The 23912-nt window shown below is 46.3% G+C and overlaps 1 protein-coding gene across 1 annotated transcript in view; it reads right to left on the bottom strand.

The window, feature by feature from the left end:
* AACS (acetoacetyl-CoA synthetase) overlaps positions 1-23912 on the bottom strand; it is a 58196-nt gene that overhangs the window by 8020 nt on the left and 26264 nt on the right. Inside the window, 8 exon segments of the mRNA XM_081966897.1 lie at positions 3576-3634; positions 5167-5236; positions 8350-8475; positions 10357-10470; positions 12515-12637; positions 14102-14166; positions 15429-15553; positions 19807-19887. Of these exon segments, the coding sequence (XP_081823023.1) occupies positions 3576-3634; positions 5167-5236; positions 8350-8475; positions 10357-10470; positions 12515-12637; positions 14102-14166; positions 15429-15553; positions 19807-19887 (763 nt within the window).

The following is a 23912-nucleotide window of genomic DNA, read 5'->3' as shown; positions in this document are numbered from 1 at the left end:
TTAGGGAATTGCATGCCAACCGAACACTGAAGTTGGGGAAACCCATCCATCTTGGAGTGCCCCATGGATTATCTTCTCCAATCTGCTGTTCTCCAAAATCTTAAGGATTGGATGCTCTCAGCAACCCAATCCTTGGCCATAACAGAGCAAGAATCTTAAAAACAACGATTGGAAAGATACCTTAATGCTAAACCAAATCTTCCCTCTGCCACAAAGCTATATAAAATACCAGACACGATTCTTAAGAGGACTTTCCCAGTCCTTGACTTATACACATTTGTTAACAACAATTTGAATTAACAGCAGCTTCTGAAAAAGTCAGTCACAACCTAAATTCTAATTTACAACTGCCATGTGTGTGCAATTTGGCTTTTACGACCAGTTGCAACATCCTACTCTCACATAATCAGGATTTGCAATGTTTTTTGCCAATTTCCGGCAAAACAACCCCACTATTCGTTAGGCAGAATTCACATCTACGATCACATGACTTGACTTATGACAGCAGTAAAATAGTTGTAAAATTGGATCCGGTCATATGCTGACTCAAATTTATGACTGCAATGACTTACATTACAAATTCCACTCCCAATTGTGGTTGGAAATCAAGGCCTCTTTGTAAAAAGTAGGATGGATGGGGAAAAAGAAAGCACTATTTTCCTTGGGAAAAATGCTGAAATATGTGGAGAAGGTTCATAGGACTGAGCCAATATAGAAGCCAATATATAAGAGGCCTGGAAGAAGGGAGGAGGTTAAGCTATACCACATTGGTTTTGATTTCCTTGAAAACCCAGTTTCCAGGAATATCTTCATTTGGATCGATAGGTAGGTAGGTAAATGATATGAATATACTGTATCAAAAAGACTGCATAGGATAGGATAGATAGATGATAGAGACAGACAGACACACAGACAGTAGATACAGATAGATGGTAGGTAGGTAGGTAGGTAGGTAGGTAGGTAGGTAGGTAGGCAGGTAGGTAGGTACAGACAGACAGACAGACAGACAGACAGTAGATACAATATAGAAGATAGATAGATAGATAGATAGATAGATAGATAGATAGATAGATAGATAGATAGATAGATAGATAGATAGATAGATAGATAAATAGAGACAGACAGCATACAGGTAGGTAGGTAGGTAGGTAGGTAGGTAGGTAGGTAGGTAGGTAGATAGATGATAGATAGATGATAGATAGATAGATAGATAGATAGATAGATGACAAATAGATAGATGATAGATAGATAGATAGATAGATGATAAATAGATAGATGATAGATAGATAGATAGATAGATAGATAGATGATAGATAGATAGATGATAAATAGATAGATGATTGATAGATAGATAGATGATAGATAGATAGATAGATAGATGATAAATAGATAGATGATTGATAGATAGATAGATAGAATGAGATAGATGATTGATAGATAGATAGATGATAGATAGATAGATAGATAGATAGATGATAGATAGATAGATAGATGATAGATAGATAGATAGATAGATAGATAGATAGATAGATAGATAGATAAGATAGATAGGAGGGTCTTATTTTGGGGGGGGGGAAGACAAAAGGCCACTTGAAGAAAATAAAAAGAGGATAAAATAATCCAGAAGAGTGGGTTTGGGGGGTGGGAGAAAGGCCTTTGAAATTGCTCCCACAGAGGGGGGAATTCAAGCCAAACAGTGCTTTGATTCACTCGCCCGCCCATCCATCCCAGGGTCCTGACAACCTCTTTGTGCCCACCCAAGAGTTATGGCTGCCGTGCGCAGCGAAAGGACGATGCCCAGAAGACAGTGCTTCTGTGTGGTTCCTTCTTCCCTGGGGACAGCTCAGCACTGCTGGGGAGGGAGGGGGAGGAAGCTCGCACCAGATGTTCAGAGGGCCTTGAAAATGGAGGATGCAGGAGCCTTTGCAATGGCGCCATTCGGATAAGCGGAGCTGCAGACCTCTCCGGCACAGTTAAAAGCCATAAGGGCTTGTAAGAGCCACAGGGGCACAGTGGTTAGAGTGCAGTACTGCAGGCTACTTCTGCTGACTGCCGGTTCCTGCCTGCAATTTGGCAGCTCAAATCTCGCCAGGCTCAAGGCTGACTCAGCCTTCCCTCCTTCTGAGGTGGATAAAATGAGGACCCAGATTGTTGGGGTCAAAAGACTGACTCTGTAAACCGCTTAGAGAGGACTGGGAAGCACTGTGAAGTGGTATATAAGTCTAAGTGCTATTGCCCTTCCTTCCTTCCCTCCCTCCCTCCCTCCTTCCTTCCTTCCTTCCTTCCAGGTTGCATGGTGGTTAGAATGCAGTATTGCAGGATAATTCTGTTTACTGACAGTAGTTCAATTCTAACCAGCTCATGGTTGACTCAGCCATCCGTCCTTCCGAGGTGGGTAAAATGAGGAGCCAGATTGTTGGGGGACAAGAGGCTGACTCTGTAAATCGCTCAGAGAGGGCTGTAGAGCCCTGTGACGCGGTATATAAGTCTAAGTGCTATTGCGATTGTTCTTTCTTTTCTCCTTCCTTCCTCTCTCCCTCCCTCCCTTCCTGTGCAGTGGTTAGAGTGCAGTACTGCAGGCTACTTCTGCTGACTGCCAGCTGACTGCAATTTGGCAGATCGAATCTCACCAGGCTCAAGGTTGACTCAGCCTTCTGTCCTTCCGAGGTGGGTAAAATGAGGACCCAGATTGTTGGGGGCAAGAGGCTGACTCTGTAAACCGCTTAGAGGGGGCTGGAAAGCACTGTGAAGTGGTATATAAGTCTAAGTGCTATTGCTATTGCTCCTCCTTTTCCCTTTCCTTCCTTCCTTCCTTCCTTCCTTCCTTCCTTCCTTCCTTCCTTCCTTCCTTCCTTCCTTCCTTCCTTTGCACAATGGTTAGAATGCACTCTTGCAGGCTGACTCTGCCCACTGCCAGCAGTTCGATCCTGACTGGCTCAAGGTTGACTCAGCCTCCCATCCTTCCGAGGTGGGCAAAATGAGGTCGCAAAAGGGGGTCCCCGGGATACAGCAACCGTCATAAATGTGAGCCAGTTGTCGAGCACCCAAATGTAAATGAGGCGACGACAGGGATGCTGTGACAGTCGTTGTGTGAAAACTGGCCGTAAGTCGCTTGCTTCAATGCCGTTGTAACTTTCGAACGGTCACTAAATGAATTGCCGTCAGTCGAGGACTATCTGTAAAAAGGTTGGAAAGGACCTTGGGGGTCTTCTAGTCCAACCCACTGCTCAAGACAGGAGAACTTATATCATCCCAGACAAGTGGCGGTCCAGTCTCTCCCTTAAAAACCTTCAATGATGGAGCACACACAACTTCTGGTAGCAAGCTGTTCCACTGGTTAATTGTCCTCACTGTTAGGAAGTTTCCCCTTAATTCAAAGTTGCTCCTCTCCTTGTTTAGTTTCCATCCGTTGTGTCTTGTCTTCTGGTGCTTTGGAAAATAATTTGACACCCTCCTCTTTGTGGCTGCCTCTCAAATACTGGAATACAGCTGTCATGTCACCCTTAGTCCTTCTATATCAATAAATAACCATTCCCCGAAACTGGAGGGGCTGACAGAAATCAAACTCCACTTACCAATGTTATAGATCTCCGAACTGCCAAACCTTACTCCGCTCGGATTCAGCGTGCCGTCGCTAGAAAAACAGAGATGAGCAGAAAAGAATCATTAAAGGGAAAGGTAAAAGTTCCCCTCGCACATATGTGCTAGTCGTTCCTGACTCTAGAGGGCGGCGCTCATCTCCGTTTCAAAGCCGAAGAGCCAGCACTGTCCGAAGACGTCTCCGTGGTCATGTGGCCGGCATGACTCAACACCGAAGGCGCACGGAACGCTGTTCCCTTCCCACCAAAGGTGGCCCCTATTTTTCTACTTGCATTTTTTATGTGCTTTCGAACTGCTAGATTGGCAGAAGTCACGGGAGCTCACTCCGTTACGTGGCGCTAGGGATTCGAATCATTACGGTTCCGCGAAGTGGCAACAATGGATGCCATCCCTCTTGCTTTGCCAGGAAGCCCATTGGGTTAAGTGAGCCCCCACCCCAAGCCCCCAAATCCTTAGGGAAGAATTTCATCAAAATATCTTTGGGAATATTAGTCTTGTTGGTTTGAGCTCTGAGGGTGGCGATTTGGTTCAAACGTGTCGTCCCCATACGAGGAGACATCGCCCGTTACGCTTTGATTTGTGATCGCCTGTCAGAACACAGACGATCTTTAAATCCCTTTTTATGAGATGCAAATTAGTCTGCATGTTGTTTGTTTGGGTATGTCAGGGCAGCCTCCATCAGTAACCAAGAAAGAAACCACTCAACTCCATTTTGCAGAATTAAGAGTACTTTTACTGGTTATGAGTAGAAAGCAGCTAAGCAAAGCAAGATCTGAGGCAAAAGCATGCGTAATCATAGACATCAATATGTACTGCAACTCTAACCCCTGCGCCACTGTGGCACAATGGTTAAGTGTTGAAAAACGGTAACAAGTCACTTTTTCCAGTGCCTTTGTAACTTTGAATGGTCGCTAAACGAACTGTTGTAAGTCAAGGACTACCTGTACGGGTTCCCATCAGAAGCAAGCTCCTATTTGCAGAGGGCGTTATAGCAGCCTTCTCTGGATATTTCAGATATTTAGTGTCAGGGTCAGCTCTGACCCCACGTAATTTAGGGCCCCAATCATGACCCTATTCCCCCCCCCCTCCCCCAGGGTGTGTCATCAATCACATTCGCAATTTCACGGGTTGTAGAGATCACTCCCCTCCTGCCGCTGTAAGTAAACCTGGGAGACAGCCTTGAGAGAGGTAAGCCTGGAATGTGCATCTGTCTCTTGCTGCCGTGCCGATTCATCTGTTTCCTATGGCAACTCGAGAGCAGGTCAGGGATGCTTTGCGAGTTGAATATCACAGATATTCCCTAGATATTCCAAGTTTCGTTCCAAAAACGGAAAGCAGATCAAAGAAAGAGAAGGATCTATAGATCCCCTCCGACCACGCTATCCTGAACTGCAAATCAGACCGACTGACCTCCCCAACACACACACACAACCCCAAATTGCCAGGAAATTAAATCCAGAACTTTCCACTCCAAGATGGATGCCTGGTCCTTTTCATCCTTCCTTCAACCCATCGGGATCCAGACAGACGTTTTCCCAAAGGGTCACCTCTGAGTGACAAGCTCACCTGCGGCCTAGCATGATAATCCCGCCCGTCTGGGGGTTAATCTTGCAGTAGTCTCCGTGGGCCCAAACACCTGTCCAGGAAAAACCCACAAGGTGGTCAGTCAAATCTTCACAAAAACATTATTATTATTATTTTAAGCGCCACCACGTCACGGTCTTGCAGCCTTTGGAAGAATTACATGCTCCGGTTGTGCACTGTCTAATCCAGTGATGGCGAACCCTTTTGGCACAGAGTGCCCAAACCAAAATGCACAGGCAGGTGTGCGCTCCGGAGCACCAAAGATAAGGTGGCCAGAGCGTCGCACATGCCTGTTTGGGGGGCCGTTTTTCAGGATGTTTTCAGTGTTTTTGTAAGGCCGCAAGCTGGTCTTTGCGGGTGCTGGACCATTGGAAAACAGCCTAAAAACAGCCTCGTTTTTCCGGAGACAGCTGATCAGTGCACAGGTACATGCCGGGAAGCAGAAGAGTAGCTGGTGACAGCGCATGTGCCCACAGAGAGTGCCCTCTCTGTCACCCCTGCCATAGGTTTACCATCCAGGGGTCTAGTCTGATGAAAAGAAGGACTATGGGCGACATGACAGAAGTGTTCCAATATCTCAGAGGTTGCCAGAAAGAAGAGGGAGTCAAGCTATTCTCTAAAGCACATGAGGGCAAGAAGCAATGGGTGGAAACTAATCAAGGAGAGAAGCAACCTAGAGCTAAGGAGAATTTTCCTAACAGTGAGAAAAATTAATCAGTGGAAGAGCTTGTCACTGCGTTAATTGGTTTGTCAACTTGTGTTTATATTCTGAGTTATACAGTAGACTGGATTGTTTCTTATCTGACAATGATTAATGCGCATGTCTCATAATACGTCACACATTCTTTACTTTCCTTCTGATCTTCCGTTCCCCCGCCGAAGGAGGTGGGCAACATAGCTCTTGCCAAAACGTAAGATTTAGATAGTAAGATTTGTATTTTATTTTATCTTATATTAAAGTTGTTCATTAGAATATGTTTTCGGGTTTTATTTTCTGCTTATTCGGAAATATGCTACAAGGAATGCCAAGATCCAGCACCTCATTAATTTAGGGGGGGCGAACTCCCCCTCCTTCACAGAGCTTGCCTCCAGAGGTTGTGGGGGCTTCATCACTGGAGGTTTTAAGTAAAGATAGTCTATAATAGTACACGGTCTCCTGATTGAGCAAGGGGTTGGACTAGAAGATCTCTAAGGTCCCTTCCAGCTCATTCTTTCTATTCTATTCTATATTCTATATTCTACTTGTATGTCGGTAGAGACTAAAGAGGAAAGTTGCTTTGACATCATCAGAAAAATCTCTCCTCCGCCCCCCGCCTCCCCATGAGAGTTTCCCACCACTGCCTTTCAGAGGTTTGCAAACGGGGGAAACACCATCGCAGCTCGGGTTGTGCGTGTCGGAAGAGACAAAAGAGGAGTGTTGTGATACCTGACGGGCGACATCGTCACAGCCACAGGAGCTGCCGGCCTCTCTCTCTCTCTCTCTTTGCATTGCAAAATAAAACCCGGTTAGAAACCAGCTCGTTTCAGAAGCCAGAAAAAGATGTTTAAAGGGGGAAAGGAATGACACTCTCTCCTCTTTTGCTGGCAGAGCGAAAGGAAATCAGAAAGTCAAATAGAGGCAAGGATCCAGAGGTCGGCCCTATCAGATTGGCAATTCCCTGGGCAAATATTGGTCCTCGCGGCAATTGTTGATGGGTGTGTTCAAGTATTAGTTTACTGTAAAGGCACTAGAAGGCTGCAAAGCAAACACACACCTACACACACGTACTCAGCTTAAAGGTCTGTAGACAATTTCAGTCCTCCAGGTCATGATTGTCCCAAAAGTGCTTTTTTTTCAGGAGGCAGCTGGACTTTCTGGGTTTTTACAATACAATACAATACAATACAATACAGTACAATACAATAGCAGAGTTGGAAGGGACCTTGGAGGTCTTCTAGTCCAACCCCCTGCCTAGGTAGGAAACCCTATACCGTTTCAGTCAAATAGCTATCCAACATCTTCTTAAAGACTTCCAGTGTTGGGGCATTCACAACTTCTGGAGGCAACTTCTGTTCCACTGATTAATTGTATTAACTGTCAGGAAGTTTCTCCTCAGTTCTAAGTTGCTTTTCTCCTTCACTAGTTTCCACCCATTGCTTCTTGTTCTACCCTCGGGTGCTTTGGAGAATAGCTTGACTCCCTCTTCTTTGGGGCAACCCCTGAGATATTGGAACACTGCTATCATGTCTCCCCTAGTCCTTCTTTCTCTTAAGCTAAACATACATTTTCTTTGAAGACGTTTCGCTTCTCATCCAAGAAGCTTCTTCAGCTCTGACTTGGATGGTGGGGAATGGAAGGATTGGTACTCCTTGCAGACAGCTGGTCATTTGCCTCCTTTTCAGAAGGTCACTTGGAGGTTTGTCTGTGTCCTCAGGGCCACCAGTGGTTCAAATTGTTCCTGTAGTCTGCAATTTTTTTTCTACAAAGACTTTTTGGCTATACCATTTGGGATGAAGACCCTTTGAATGGGGTGGGAGTAGGAATGGATTTCCAGAGAGAGAAAAATTGCAGATTGCAGGAACCATTTGCACCACTCGGGTGACCCTGAGGACACAAATAAGCCTCCAAGTGGCCTCAACGGCCCTCTAAAAGGATGCAAATGACCAGCAAGGAATATAAATCTTTCCATTCCCCACCATCCAGTCAGAGCTGAAGAAGCTTCTTGGATGAGAAGAGAAACGTCTTCAAAGAAAAAACCAGAAAGTCCCGTTGCCTCCTGAAAAAGCACAACCATGGGACAACCATGGCCTGGAGGACTGAGAATCTCTACAGACTTTTAGTCATATAATTTGGGATGCAAACTCTTTGAATGGTGTGGGAGGAGGAATGGATTTCCAGAGGAAAAAATTGCAGACTACAAGAACCATTTGCACCACTCAGGTGACCCTGAGGACACAGAGAAACCTCCAAGTGCTTTAAAGACCCTCTAAAAGGATGCAAATGACCAGCCGTCTGCAAGGAATATCAATCCTTCCATTCCCCACCATCTAGTCAGAGCTGAAGAAGCTTCTTGGGTGAGAAGTGAAACATCTTCAAAAGACAAAAAACAAGAAAGTCCCGTTGCCTCTTGAAAAAAGCACCTTTGGGAATCTCAGCTTGAAGGTTATGGATCTCTCTCCACATACCTGAAAATCTGGAAAAATACGCCTTTCGGTATTTGTTGCCGTTTTCATCGTTCCAAAAATGGGTGGGTTGGCAAGGCATAGGTTTGGTGCAAACCAACTCACCGCTTTCTCCCCAAACAGGTTCTCCTAGTTGGAAGAAGAAGAAAAATCAAATAAAAGGGTTATTTTCCCCCTTGCAGGAAGTTAAGCATTGCTTCACTGTTTGCACAGGGCTTACGTCAGCTCTGCTGAGGGACACCTGCTTCCGTTTCTCGGCTGACCATAGCGGAGGTTACTTCCTTGACATGGGTAGTCCTGTCTCTCATCAGTCCAATTTACCAATTTAAGTGGCCAGTAGACCAAAAGGAATATTTGTAGCTCAAGAGTTGAACTGTGCGGTCTTTTTCTCGGAGTTTGGTGGTTTTCTTGCAGACGTTCCATGACCCAACTACATAACATCATCAGTGCTAAAAGGGAGTGGGGTTTCTAGAATGGAGAAAAGGAGGAGGAGGAGGAAGAAGAAGAGGCCTGTGGGATCCTTAGTACTCTCAGAGTTTACTGGTTTTCCTACAAACGTTTCATGACCCAACAGAAGGGAATATCTGTGGGTTCCTTGGTGCTCTCTGAGCTGAGTGGTTTTCTCGCAGACGTTTCATGACCCAACTACATAACATCATCAGTGCTAGAAGGAAATGGAGAATTGTTATGGTCCGCCAGAGCTAGCAGCTGATTCAGACAGTGAGGAGGTTCGGGTGGAACATGAGCCAGTCCTGGCGTCTGGGGAAGGCTCGGACGAGGGCTCTGCATCAGAGGCAGAGAGGGGACCAAGGCCATCTGGGAGTTATGTGCTGCCTCTGAAGCCTCCAGAGTTGGACATCAGTGAGGAAGAGGAACAGGGGGAGCCTGTTCCCAGTGTGCGCATGCGCAGAGCTGCCAGAAGGCAAGAACAATTAAGACAAAAGGGCCGACTCAAGAGTAAGGCTTGGCCCGTCGCATAAAACATAAAAGAGGAGCAAATGAGCCTTTGGAGGAAGCAATTTTGTTCATTCTGGACAGTTTAAACTCTGAAGCCCCATTTGACTGTGTTCCATTTGGCCTTGCAAAACTAATTGGCAGTTAGGTCTTTGGCAGCATTTAACGGGAGATAAAGGTGGGAGCTTCTCAGCCTTATCCCAAAAGACTTTCACAGACTTCTGTCGGACTCTTTACAAACTATTTGTGACTCATTACGAGCTGTGAATGAACATAATTCACAGCCGTTGAAATAAAGATGAAGCTCCATTTGACTGTGTTCCATTTGGCCTTGCAAAACTAATTGGCAGTTAGGTCTTTGGCAGCATTTCACGGGTGATAAAAGTGGGAGCTTCTCAGCCTTATCCAGAAATCGGACTCTTTACAAACTATTTGTGACTCATTACGAGCTGTGAATGAACATAATTCACAGCCGTTGAAATAAAGAGAAGGTTTTTGGGACTAAGTGTGTGATTTTTACTGTCTCAGGAAGCTTAATTCAGAACAGGAATGGGGTTTCTCGAATGGAGAAAGGGGGGGAAGGGGGAGGACGACAACTGTGGGATCCTTGGTACTCTCTGAGCTTGGTGTCTTGCACCCAACTACGTAACATCATCAGTGCTAGAAGGGAGAAGGCTTTGTTCTCTATTTATAGACAAACGGCTTGTCCTATTACTGTGTTGGTGTTTCCTTGATTAGAATTTTGTTTACTGAGTTGCTAGTTGCTTGATTGGGCTATTGTATTTGGGGTATAAAGCAGCGAGCAGATCCCCACTCCCTTGTAACACTGATGATGTCACCAATCTGGGTCATGAAACGTCTGCAAGAAAACAGCAGAGAAGAGAACAACTGAAGACCATCAAACAGGTCCAGCTCCTGTGGCCAAACCTTCTCCACCTGGACAGGACATTTGAGTAATGATCCTTAGAAGTCCCTTCATAAGTTGTTAGAACTTTCACGGCTCTGATTTGGAAGAAACCATTACGCAGGAGGCAGAGGTGGCCCTAACAGACCTACCTTGCTCATTCCACGCTTCTACCGCCATTGCAAGATTCCGCGCCTGGATCTCGCCTTTGTAAACCGGGATGGTTACATTATGACCCATAAAACACGAAACTATATCGGTGCCTCCTAAAATCAGAGAGAGAGAGAGGGGGGGGGAGGGGGAGGGGGAGAGGGAGAGAGAGAGAGAGAGAGAGAGAGAGAGAGAGAAAGAAAGAGAGAGAAAATCTTGTCAGGGCAGCTCACCAAAGGGTCAAGATTCCTATGTTCAATCCGCAAATCGTAGACGCAACATCTAGAGATGATTCCAGTTAGCCCATCAATCAGAGCTAGCTCTCAGAACTTGTCTCTAGTGGCTTGTCCAGTTGACAACCCTAATCCTTGGGGAGCCAATTAGAAAGCTCGACACTTAATTAGGTAGATTCAATGCTCACCAAGAACCTCCTAAGAGCCAGGTGAATGTTGGACTAAGGGTGGAGACATCGAGATTCGAGTTTGGTGTTGGGGAACCTTTCCTGAGTGCCGAAACGAAGAGTGCATGCATGCGCGCAGGGGAGCACTGGAAAATGGAAGAGCAGTTCCCCAACAGGCATGCGCGCACCGGGAAACTGAGCTTCCGGTTCCCAGCGTATGCCCTCACAAAGACCAACTAGCGCACCGGAAACCGGAAGCTCAGCTTCCTGGAGCGCACATGGGCGCAGGGGAGCTGCTCTTCCAGTTTCTGGCATGCCCGCACGTGCGAAGACCAGCTGGCCAGAACCCGGAAGAGAAACAGGCGACGGCTGGCGCGCCCGGAAAGATTCGCCATTACGGTTCTAATTCATCTTCAAACATAGAAGTTCACGGGGACTTTGAGCTACCTCGCGTCTCTCAGCCAAACAACCAGTGTGGAGTAATGGGGAAGGTGCTGTCCTGCCTAGAGACACACTCTGGTTCCCTACAAGGTGACTTTGGGCCAGAGTTCTGACCCAGCTCCCAAAGACGACAACCCCTCTGTCGTTAAAATGTTTTCTTCATTAGATACGCCAGCAGCCCCGGCAAAAGTCTCTCTCTCACACACACAGCAGGCTAAGAGGTTTGTCCGGCAAGGAGATGAATAGTTGTCTGCCACATCTATTCATCTCCACCCCCTGACTTTTATCTCCAGAACTAGGGTGGGGCTTCTGTAACAGCGGTGGCTCTTTTGTCCCAAGGACCAGCCCATAGATTTCCACTGCTCTCCTCTCCTCTGCCTTCTGCGCATCCGCAAGTCAGGCACTGGACCCAGCTGTTCTTCTTCTTCTCCAGAACTGGAGGCTGTTGACTCTTCACCTGACGGACAGCCCAGGCTCCACCTCTGTCTCTCTCCCTCTGCCAGCTCCATTCCCTCTTCCCCCTTGGAGCTCCCAGGTTGCCCTGATGCTGACCCTGACTCCCCACGCGTCGTCCTCATCTGATTCGACTGCTGGAGGGCCACTACCGCCAGTCCCAATCACCCAACATTGGATAGATCTCCAATAACTTGCGTTTCATATGCTGCCCATGAGTTGAACCACAGATTCATGGAGTAATGAATTATATTAGCCACTTAAGCTTGCACAAAATGTGAAGCGTCAACTAACCATCTCCAGATGTCGCATTGGTCTCTCCAGAGGCATCTTTGAGCCAGTCACTCATTCCCAGCCCACCTACTTCAGTTTGTCAAAATTAGAGGCAGGCTATGTTAAAATATTCATGACTGGGAGAGACATGGGAACAAGGTCAACCAATGAATAGGCTTAGCAACTAAGTCAGCCAATGAGAGCTTAAACAGATCTGAGTCTGTGCAGAGAATTGAAACAGAAACTTGAGCTGTCTGCTGCTCTGAGAAGTAAACTAGCAGTCTCCCTGGGCTTACCTGCTGAAATGAAGCCAACTGCTTGTGTTTGCCTGTTACTCTCCTGCCTTGTGTTTACTTGGAAGGATCACCTGTTGGTATTGTATATTTATTCATCTATTCTTACCTATATAAAGAAGTTAATGAATCCAGCTGAATCAGTTATCTGTGTGTGCTTTCTGGATTTGAATTTATGCAAGAAACTCTGACCGACTATCAGTCTAACCAATAAAGAAAACGGTTGAGCTAATTTAGGTAAAAAGAAAGAAAGCAAGACGGGCGTGGAGAAGATGACGGATGCACAAAACTTTTTGGTACCTGAAATAGAGCCCAGGAGGACACCGCTCTTGATGTGCTTGTAGACGTACTCATAACTTTGAGGCTTGAGAGGCGACCCGGTGGATAAGATGGTGTGGAGGGTTTGAAGGTTGTGGGTTTCGCCTTGAGAAGAAAACACACAACGACATAAATCCAGGCCCTCCATTTCAGCAGCATTGTGAGGCGTGAAGAGCAGAGCGCTATCTCCCATAGAACCTGTGGTGGGGTTCGCCTGGCCGGATCACAGCTGGGACTTCCAAGCATTGAAGTCAAAGACTTTTGATGGACTCCCAGATTTAACCAGGCGAAGTAGAGTCAACCACCATGGGGAAATTCTAAACTCAGGCTAGTAAGATTAAAGGAACACGAGATGCTCTTTGCCCAAAACATTTCAAAAGAAGTTCAGGTGTTTTGACCTAGGCTTCCCCAAAAGCCACGAAACCGAGTCCTCGTCCCGATGAATCCCTTTTATTTAATTGACAGTGAATTCCTCTCCAGCAAAGTCTTTCCTCTCCCACAGTCTTTCAAGAGAGTTCCCAATGACCAACCTTTATCAGGCTTGGAGAGAAGCCAGGCCGATATCTTTCAGACGCCGCAAGACTTGGCAAGAAGGCAGGAATGAACTAATGGTCTCCTGCAAACTCCACTCCCCTTTCGCTCCTCTTTTATTCCCTCTGGGAGGGGCCATTCATCGTTCACCTGTGGCTTTACTCCTGATCAGCCCTTGTTCCTTAGCTGCCTCACTGATGTCTGACTCCTAAGACAGCTGATAATTGTCAGACAGTTCTGGCCCCCTCTCTGCCTCCGACACAGAGCCCTCATCAGAGCCTTCCCCAGACTCCAGGACTGGCCCAGGTTCCTCCCCAACCTCCTCAATGTCCGAATCTGCAGCCAGCTCTGGCGGGCCACAACATGGTGTTCGTTTTTCTCAAAATGTCCCACTACCTCTTCAAGGGGTTCAATCAATGGCTTACTATATGGTGGGAACATCAACCACAACATGTCACCATGTCAAGTCAAGCCACTTCAAACTTTCAAACCATGTCAAAGCCAGAGCTCATGTTTAAATACATGTCTTTTCTATTCACACTGGCTTGTGATAAGGTAAAAAATTTTTTACTACCGGTTCTGTGGTCATGGCTTGGTGGATATGGCATGGCTTGGTGGGTGTGGCTTGGTGGGCATGGCAAGGGAAGGTTACTGCAAAATCCCCATTTCCTCCCGATCTGCTGGGACTCGGGAGGCAGAGAATAGATGGGGGCGGGGCCAGCCAGAGGCGGTATTTACCGGTTCTCCGAACTACTCAAAATTTCCGCTACCGGTTCTCCAGAACTGGTCAGAACCGGCTGAATACCCACCTCTGGTAGGAACTTTTGGAAAATATTATGGGATGGAATGAGAGATGGGTGGGAGGGAACTAGGCTCCAAAATTGAAGGAGAACAAGGAAAGGGGGATCGGATTCAGCCACTTTGGCCGTAACGTGGTGGTTTCTTCGGTGGTTATGGGTCACGTGAGTTCAGCCAAACCATGGTTGAACAAACCAGTTTTGTGCGATGCAAAACCCCAATTGGTGCCCTAATACTTACACGGCTTCAGGTTCTTCTCTTCCAGAACTGCCAACCACTTGGCACCCGTCCCAAGGATGGTAATCCTGTAGCCAGAGAACAATCCTTGTTTATCTTCTTCTTGTTAGTTTTATATGTATGTATGTATGTATGTATGTATGTATGTATGTATGTATGTATGTATGTATGTATGTATGTATGTTGTATTTGTGCTGATAAATAAATAAAGGGAGACTAGTATAGATCTATTTCAAGCTATTTAGCTCTCATCAGCTAGCCATACCCTTACTGGGATTCGAACCAGGGCAGTATTACATATTAGGCAGTTGTATTAGCCACTAAGCCACAGGCTCCTCCTTATCAGCTGAGCCAGGGAAATAGGTATGTATTTGTGTTACAACCCCTGGTATGACTAAATATGGGAGGAAGGTCACTACTCCCTCTTTCTGTCATTCGGCTCATTACCGAAGACCATCTAGGCAGAAAACCATATTTTTATTTTTAATGTTGTCTTTTTATATTTGTGTTGTATTTGTGCTGATAAATAAATAAAGGGAGGCTAGTATAGATCTATTTCAAGCTATAGCCATACCAAGTATGGCTAGCTGATGAGAGCTAAATAGCTTGAAATAGATCTATACTAGTCTCCCTTTATTTATTTATCAGCACAAATACAACACAAATATAAAAAGGCAACATTAAAAATAAAAATATGGCTTTCTGCCTGGATGGTCTTCTGTAATGAGCCGAATGACAGAAAGCGGGAGTAGTGAGCTCCCTCCCATATTTGGGCATACCAGGGGTTGTAACACAAATATATATATAAATGGCTGTGTGTTTGTGTATGTTCCAGCATAACTCTGGAACTGAAGCAATTTCAACCAAATTTGGTACACAGACGACTTACCCCCTGGAAACAAATACTGTGGAGCAAGACACCCCTAAAACCCCTGGAGGGGGGTGTGTTCTGTTAAGATACAGCCTGTTGTGCCTTAGAACTGCTTCTACTGTACTGCCATAAAATGGCTTCTACTGTGCAGCACAGTGGAGTTGCCATGGTGAGTGACATCGAGTTGTCCACGCCCACCCAGTCACATGACCGCCTAGCCACGCCCACCCAGCCGGTCATTAGGCAGATCATATTAGTGGTCCTCAGGATTTAAAATTATGAATTTAGCGGTCCCTGAGGTCCGAAAGGTTGGGGACCGCTGACAAGGAGGACTTCCTTGCCTTCTTCTGAAGCCTCACCAACCTCATTTATCAATCGCTTGAGAGGCCAAACCCTCTGAAAACACACCGGGGTCCATCTGAAGACACCAAGCCAAGTCGGGGCTGATGGTTTACCTACCCTAATCGATCCACCAAGTCCCACAAGACGTTGGGAGAAGGAACGAGGGGGGAGCCGTCGTACAGGACCACCGAGGCCCCCACCGCCAGAGAAGACACCAGCCAGTTCCACATCATCCAACCCGTCTAGGATGGAAAGAGGACAATTAACTTATGCAGAGCAGCTTCTCAGATGATCACTGACACCGCAACAGACATAAGTACATGCCAGTTGCCAAGTGCCCGAATGTAGATTAGGCAGAAAAAGCTGTTTTGCTTTTCCGTCTGTTTTTAGACCTGCAAAGAGATGTTTTTTGCACGTCTCCGAGACACGGTCACGCAAAGTCAGCCAAGCGCAACCTACGGCTCATGTGCTAAGCGTGATGTAATTTCCAGAGTCTCTTGCAAAGCAGTGCCTCCCCCCCCCCCCCTTCTGACCCCAGGCACAAGAACCAGCCGCCTGAACATTCCAGAAATATCCTCTAGAAAGCTTCCACGCAATTATGTATACATGTTGAGAATTTGAGGGGTTAAAATGTGCAGAGAAGAGCAACCAGGATGATGAGGGGACTGGAGGCTAAAACATACAATGAACGGTTGCAGGAACTGGGCATGGCTGGTCTAGGGAAGAGAAGGACCAGGGGAGACAGGAGAGCAGTCTTCCAATATGTGAGGGGCTGCCACAGAGAGGAGGGGGTCAAGCTATTTTCCAAGGCACCCAAAGGCCAGACAAGGAATAATGGGTGGAAACTGACCAAGGAGAGATTCAACCTGGAAATAAGGAGGAATGTTCTGACAGGGAGAACAATCAACCCATGGAACAGAAGTTGCCTTCAAAAGTTGTGGGAGCTTCATCACTGAAGGCTTTCAAGAAGAGACTGGACTGCCATCTGTCAGAAATGGTGTAGGGTCTCCTGCTTGGGTGGGGGTTGGACTAGATGACCTACAAGGTCCCTTCCAACTCTGTAAATTTGTTAGAATTAACGATCACTCTATCTAAGATGATCAAAAGCCTAGAGACTAAAACATACAATGAACAGTTGCAAGATTTGGGTTTGACTAGTCTAAAGAAAAGAAGAATTAGGGGTGACATAATAGCAGTATTCCAGTATTTGAGGGGCTGCCACACAGAAGAAAGGGTCAAATTATTCTCCAAAGCACCAGAGGGCAGGACAAGAAACAATGGTTGGAAACTAACCAAAGAGAGAAGCAACTGGGAATTAAGGAGAAACTTCCTAATAGCGAGGACAAATTAACCAGTGGAACAGAAGTTGCCTCCAGAAGTTGTAGGTGCTTCAACACTGGAGGCTTTTGAGAGAAGTCACCTGTCTGAAATGGTACAGGGTCTCCTGCTTGAGCAGGGGGCTGGACTAGAAGACCTCCAAGATCCCTTCCAGCTCTATTCTATTGCATTGCACATTCACCTTTAGAACACTCACTTTTAAGACCGTCCACGGATAAACAAACTCTGCAATTTTAATCCAAAATACTGTGAAGCTTCTGCAACTGCAGTTAAGCCAATTGGGAGAATAAAAACACCCAAACATTTCAAGAGCGACCTTATCGGCAAGTATAAGTAGTAATTGACTTTAATCTGCATTAATCTTGAGCTAATCTGATCTGGTCTCCTTGGAGGACGAAGGAGGATTTTCTGGAACATGTGCAGACAGAGGGAGCCTCCAAAGGATGCCCAGTTTGAAGACTTTTAACAATTTAATATTTGTTTTTAGGGAAAGAAAATGTCAACGATGCAAAAGAGACAATCAACCAGCCCAAAGAGAACAAAAACACTTCAGAGCACCTCTCCCTCCCCAATCAGATCAGCATAGATTAACTCCAAGGTTAACTTCAGACCAACAATCGAATAAACAATACCTCAATCAAGAAACTAGGCAGTGGAAGAGGGTCGAAAGTGAGAGAAATATCTACATTGAGCAGCCAAGCAGTAGACCAGAGGTGTCCAAACTTGGGAAGCTTAAGACTTGTGGACTTCAACTCCCAGGATTCCCCAGCCAGCATGGCTGGCTGGGGAATTCTGGGAGTTGAAGTCCACAAGTCTTAAGCTTCCCAAGTTTGGACACCTCTGCAGTAGGCAGAGGTAAAGATCCAAGAGAGGAATATGGGAGCCAAGTCAAAAAAAAAGCATAGCAATTGAAGTATTGAAGCTGGCAGGAGACAATGGATAGATGATTTCTCTCTTTTTTTGTTGTTGTTCTGATTAGCTTTTCTTTTTCTCTCTCTTTCCTTTTTTTTTTAGGTAGGTGACATGACTAGACGTTAGGTAGGATAGAAAGAAAATGTCTTTTAATAGATGAGATGAGTTAGAATAAGTTATAGAAATAAGAGACAAGGGGAATATTATATACTTTTATAGAATAGAATAGCAATAACAAGAGAAAACGTGGAATAATTGAATAAAGGCAGACTGGAACTTCATAGAAGTATGTATTATTATTAGAAACATATAAGTTGGTTGTGTTGGAAGAAATGTCCACCTGGATTCATCTCCAAATGGGGGAAAAGACACTGGGAACATGGAGGCTGCTTGGAAAGATGGTTTAATGGTAGACAGGATCCCATGGCTTGAGCTCCTGAACAGAAAAGGGGGATCAGATGCTTCCAGATGTTGGGTGAAGAAGAAAAGGGGCAGAGATGCTGAAGGTCCCTGGTTTTATGCCCTCTCTGGGCTTTGATCTTCATCTTGCATTCTGATTAGATACTCCCATGTAACACCTCTCCTGCGCGAGCTGCACTGGCTACCTGTAGTTTTTCGGGTGCGTTTCAAGGTCCTGATTACCATCTTTAAAGCGCTCCATGGCACAGGACCTAGTTACTTGCGGGATCGCATCCTCCCACATACATCCCTGCGGCCAATCCGCTCTCACAGGGAGGGGCTTCTCCAGGTGCCGTCCACTAGGCAATGCCAGCGGGCGACGCCAAGGAGTAGGGCCTTCTCTGTGATGGGCCCAACCCTCTGGAATGACCTCCCCCCCGATATCAGAACCACCACACACTTCCGCTCCTTCCGACAAAAATTGAAGACTCACCTGTTTCGATTAGCTGGCCTGGCATAATTATAATTGTGACAACTGTTACCTCCTGGAAACATATTCTTACCTGGTTATTTATAGGGTATGGTTTTAAATTTAACTGATTTTAGGGTTTTTAGAACCAGATTTATATTCTTCCGTACAGTTCTTTTTAAATTTTTAACCTCCTCCTTATGTGTATTTATATCTGTATTTATATTTGTATTTGATACTTATTGTTTGTTGTGTGGACTGTACACCGCCCCGAGTCCTTTTCGGGAGAGGGGGCGGTCTAGAAATTCGAAGAAAATAAATAAATAAATAATGATTGGTTGTCAGACTCCCATGGGGCAACGCAGGGGCAACTCTCTAGGCTGTGTTTTGAGTCCAAGTTTGGTTGAGCATCACTTCTTCCCAGGTGCCCTGTGGTGAGATGGGCAAAGGGCTACTCCTATCACGCCTTAATCCCATCACCCTGGGGGTAGAGATCTTTGTTATGTAGAATAGACTGGCTCAGGCCTTTTACTGGCCTATTGACAAAGGAGGGGGCTATTAAGAGTGAGTCTGCTTCCTGCCTAAAAACCTGTCTCTCCATTTCTAATCCAGGGAAATATAATATTCTGCCTTTTCAATATTTCCTAGGATATTTCATTCTTCTGGGAGAAGGGTGGCTGCTAACTTCCTACAGTCGAATATAATAACTATGATGATTTCTACTAGCTTTTATTTGTATTGGAATGTACGACACCCAGTTGCCACACTGTTCACGCATTCATATGTTTGCAAATACTTAAACACACCAACTAAAGAATCTCTAACATCACCCCCACCAACACTGATGGAGGCAAACCACCAGAATATAAAGTGACAGCAAACTGCCTCCTTAACTAGCACTGATCATGTTACCTAGTTGGGTAATGAAAGGTCTGTAAGAAAACAAGCAAGCTCAGAGTGCGCCATGGACCTTATAGTCCTCCTTCTCCACTTCACCTCCTCCGCCATTACTCAAACCCCTTTCTCTTCTAGCACTGATGATGTTACTAGTTCGGTTATGAAATGTCTCTAAGAAAACAAGCAAGCTCAGAGAGCACCATGGACCTTATAGTCCTCCTTCTCCGCCACTCCACAAACCCCATTCCTTTCTAGCACTGATGATGAGGTTACCTAGCTGGGTAAGGAAACGTCTGCAAGAAAAGTCCTCCTCCTCCACCTCCTCCCAACAAAACCCATCCCTTCTAGCACTGATGATGTTACCTAGTTGGGTAATGAAACGTCTGCAAGGAAAGGAAGGAAGCACAGCGAGCACTAAGGACGCCTCGTGTCAATCCTGAGCTACAAATATTCTCCTTTCTTAAAGAAAAAGTAACTTGCCGTGGTATAGTATACGATGACGTCATTGCAGCTCATGTTGCCATGAAGGATATGTTCTTTCAGGTGCTGAATCAAAGTTCCCTGCGGGGACAAATAAAATAAAAATAAAAAAGAAAGAGGGAGAGAGAGGAAAGAGCTTAAATTGCATTAGAAAGCAAAAATGAAAATTTAGTTTCATTTACATTTTAATTAGCAAAAAACGGAGCCGAGCACTCAAATAAGTACTGTATTTTTCGGAGTATAAGACGCACCTTTTTTTCCTCAAAAAAAGAGGCTGAAAATCTGGGTGCGTCTTATACACCGAATACAGCATTTTTTTTGCCTCCCGAAGCCCCGGCCCCTTCATCAAAATGGCCGTGCATACCCTCATGGAGGCTTTCAGAGAGCTCCTGGGGGCTGGGGAGGGAAGAAATGAGCAAAAAAATGGGCCCTTTTTTGCCCCTCCAGTCCCCAGCAGCACTCTGCTCCATAAGGCTACACGTGCAATTTTTTTGACAAAAAAATGGGCCCATTTTCACGAAAAACAGGCCGTTTCTTGCTCGTTTTGTCCCCCCCACTCCCCCAGGAGCACTCTGCAAGGCCCCCCCCCAAGGCTATTTATGCCTTTGGGGGGGGGGAACGGGCCCATTTTCACGAAAAACAGGCCATTTGGGGGAGGTTTGCAGAGTGCAAAAACTTTTTTTTTTCCTTTTGGAAAGCTCTTTAACTGATTGATGAGAATTACATTGATCAAGTACTGTGCCAGCAGAAACACCTACCTATCTCCTGTATTTCTCTCTTTCTATTCCTCTACCTACCTACCTACACACACTCTCTCTCTCTCCCTACCTACCGTATTTCTCTATCTCTCCATCTCCCTCTATTTCTCTCTCTCTCTCTCCCTTTATTTACCTACCTACCTAACTACTCTCTCTCTCCCTATCTACTGTATTTCTCTCTCTATTTCTCTCTCTATCCCTCTACCTGCCTACCTACACACTCACTCTCTCTCCCTACCTACCTACTGTATTTCTCTCTCTCTACCTACCTACTCTCTCTCTATCTCTATTTATCTCTCTCTCTCTATTTACCTACCTACCAAACTACTCTCTCTCTCTCTCCCTACCCATTTACTGTATTTCTCTCTATTTCTCTCTCTATCCCTCTATCTACCTACCTACACACACACTCTCTCTCCCTACCTACCATATTTCTCTATCTCTCCATCTCCCTCTATTTCTCTCTCTCTCTCTCCCTTTATTTACCTACCTACCTAACTACTCTCTCTCTCCCTATCTACTGTATTTCTCTATCCCTCTACCTGCCTACCTACACACACTCTCTCTCTCTCCCTACCTACCTACTGTATTTCTCTCTCTCTACCTACCTACTCTCTCTCTATCTCTATTTATATATCTCTCTCTCTCTATTTACCTACCTACCAAACTACTCTCTCTCTCTCCCTACCCATTTACTGTATTTCTCTCTCTATTTCTCTCTCTATCCCTCTATCTACCTACCTACACACACACACTCTCCCTACCTACCTACTGTATTTCTCTCTCTCTACCTACCTACTCTGTCTCTCTCTCTATTTCTCTATCTATCTACCTACCTACCTAACTACTCTCTCTCTCCCTACCTACCTATTGTCTTTCTCTCTCTCTCTCTCTACCTACCTACACACACACTCTCTCTCTCTCTACCTATCTACCTACACACACTCTCTCTCTCTATCCCTTTATCTACCTACCTACCTAACTACTCTCTCTCTATCCCTCTCCCTACCTACCTACTGTATTTCTGTCTCTCTCTACCTACCTAACTCTCTCTCTCTCTCTCTCTCTCTCTCTATCCCTTTATCTACCTACCTACATACCTACTTTCTCTCTCTCCCTACCTACCTACTGTATTTCTCTCTCTCTCTCTCTACCTATCTACCTACACACACACTCTCTCTCTATCCCTTTATCTACCTACCTACCTAACTACTCTCTCTCTATCCCTCTCCCTACCTACCTACTGTATTTCTCTCTCTATTTCTCCCTCTCTCTCCCCCTCTACCTACCTACCTAACTACTCTCTCTCTCCCTACTTACCTACTGTATTTCTCTCTCTTTCTCTCCCTCTCTATCCCTCTACCTACCTACCAACCTACTTTTTTTAAAAATTTGCCTCTTCAAAGCCTTTTAATTTGCCTCTTATACTCCAAAAATACGGTAACTATTTGCATACCAAATATTTCACATTGATTCTGGAGCCTTAAGCTTTGTCACAGTCCAGCCTTAGACGCAGGGGCTCAAATCCTGCAACGGCCGCACAAGGGTTGACATACGAAGGTGGATAAGAGAAATGAAATGGATTATGTTTGAGGTTTCAGTCCAGGGCAAACCACTTTATTTATTTGCATCCCACCTTCGTTATTTTTAGAAATAACTGGAGGCAGCAAATACATCCCATATTCTAACTGCCTTCTCCTTTTTTTTCCCCACAATAACCCTCGCTGGTTGCTCAGCTGCTTTCGTTGCTAAGGTGGAACTAGAACTCACCGTCGCCTGGTGATTGGCCCAAAGCCACCCAGCAGGCTTTCGTGGCTGAGGAAGGACTAGAATTCACAGTCCCCTGGCCAAAGTCACACAATGGGATTTCATGCCTGAAGCAGGACTAGAACTCACAATCTCCTGGTGATTGGCCCAAAATCACCCAGCTGCTTTACTACATGCCTTAGGTGGAGCTAGAACTCACCGTCTCCTGGTGATTGGGCCAGAGTGTCCCAGTTGGCTTCCATTCCTAAGGCAGGATGAGAACTTACCATTTCCCTAACTAACATCTTTTAAAATGTAACTTGCACCTTGATATGCAATTATTTGAATTTCTTAAATCTTGTCTATCATGTGTGCATTATATCACCCTGTGTTTCTCCCATGCTCCAAATATCCATGCGTTCCACCATCATCATCTTCATTTAACGACCGCATAATCCCTTGTGGGCAGTGGTGGGATTCAAATAAATTAACAACTGGTTCTCTGGCCTAATGACTCCTTCCAACAACCAGCTCAGAAAGTTAGTAACCGTTTCTCACGAACTGGCTAAATCCCACCACTGCTTGCGGGGTAGAGACTGGGTAACTGAGTGGAGCTAGCAGAGTGTTTACGAACGGCCGGATGCCCTTCCTGTCGCCAATGCGGAGTTTTGTTCAGCAGATATATTCTCATCGTGCCCGAAGAGAGAAATACCTGCCTCTACCTGGGATCGAACTCACACAGTGGCGTAGCGTGGGGGGTGCAGGGGGGGCCGGCCGCACCGGGCGCAACGTCTGGGGGGGCGCCCTGACTCGCCCCGCGCCACCCTTTGCCGGACTGTGGCCACCTCTTTCCGCGCCCGGCTCGGCCCGCAAACTAAGCTCCCCGGCCCCGGCCCGCCCAGGCCCCTCCTGCGCACCGCCTACCTCCCAGCGGAGCCGGCAAGACCCGCCGCGCCGCCCCCGCGGGAGCCGAAGGAGAGCGGCGCTGCGCTCCGTCTGCCCGCCGCTGCAACGCCACCGCGTCCTCCCGCTCCGCCTGGAGCGCCCCGGGGAGCCGGCGCCTTCCTGAAGCCCCCGGTGCGCCTCCCACCCTCGCGGCACCTGCTTCCCTTCAGTCGAGCCTTTTCCCGCTGCCCTTCGAGCTCCTTTTCGGGAGGAAGGCAGGAGGCCAGCATGGAGAGCCTCACTTGACTGATGCCGACCCAGGGGCAGCTGCAGTCGGGCCGCCCTTGGGTTAGGGGGCGCAAATTACTTGCCTTGCCCCGGGTGCTGACAACCTACGCTACGCCACTGAACTCACAGCCTCCCAATTGCGAGGCGAGAGCTCCACCTGTAGGCCACCGCACCACTCCTAATATCCGTGCCGTTCCATCATTATCATCTTCTTTTAATGATCCCACAATCCCTTGCGGGGTGGAGTCTAGGCAAGCGAAGGGAGCTAGCAGAGTGTTTGAATGGCCAGATGCCCTTCGTGTCGCCAATGCGGAGTTTTGTTCGGCAGATATATTCTCATCATGCTCAGAGAGAAATACCTGCCTCTACCTAGGATCGAACTCACAGCCTTCCAATTGCGAGGCGAGAGCTCCACCTGTAGGCCACCGC

Source organism: Natrix helvetica (assembly GCF_964273705.1).
Source record: "Natrix helvetica genome assembly, chromosome: 14".
Lineage (NCBI taxonomy): Eukaryota > Metazoa > Chordata > Lepidosauria > Squamata > Natricidae > Natrix > Natrix helvetica.
The sequence above is the reverse complement of the archived record's forward strand: the minus strand, read 5'-3'. Positions and strand labels throughout refer to the sequence as shown.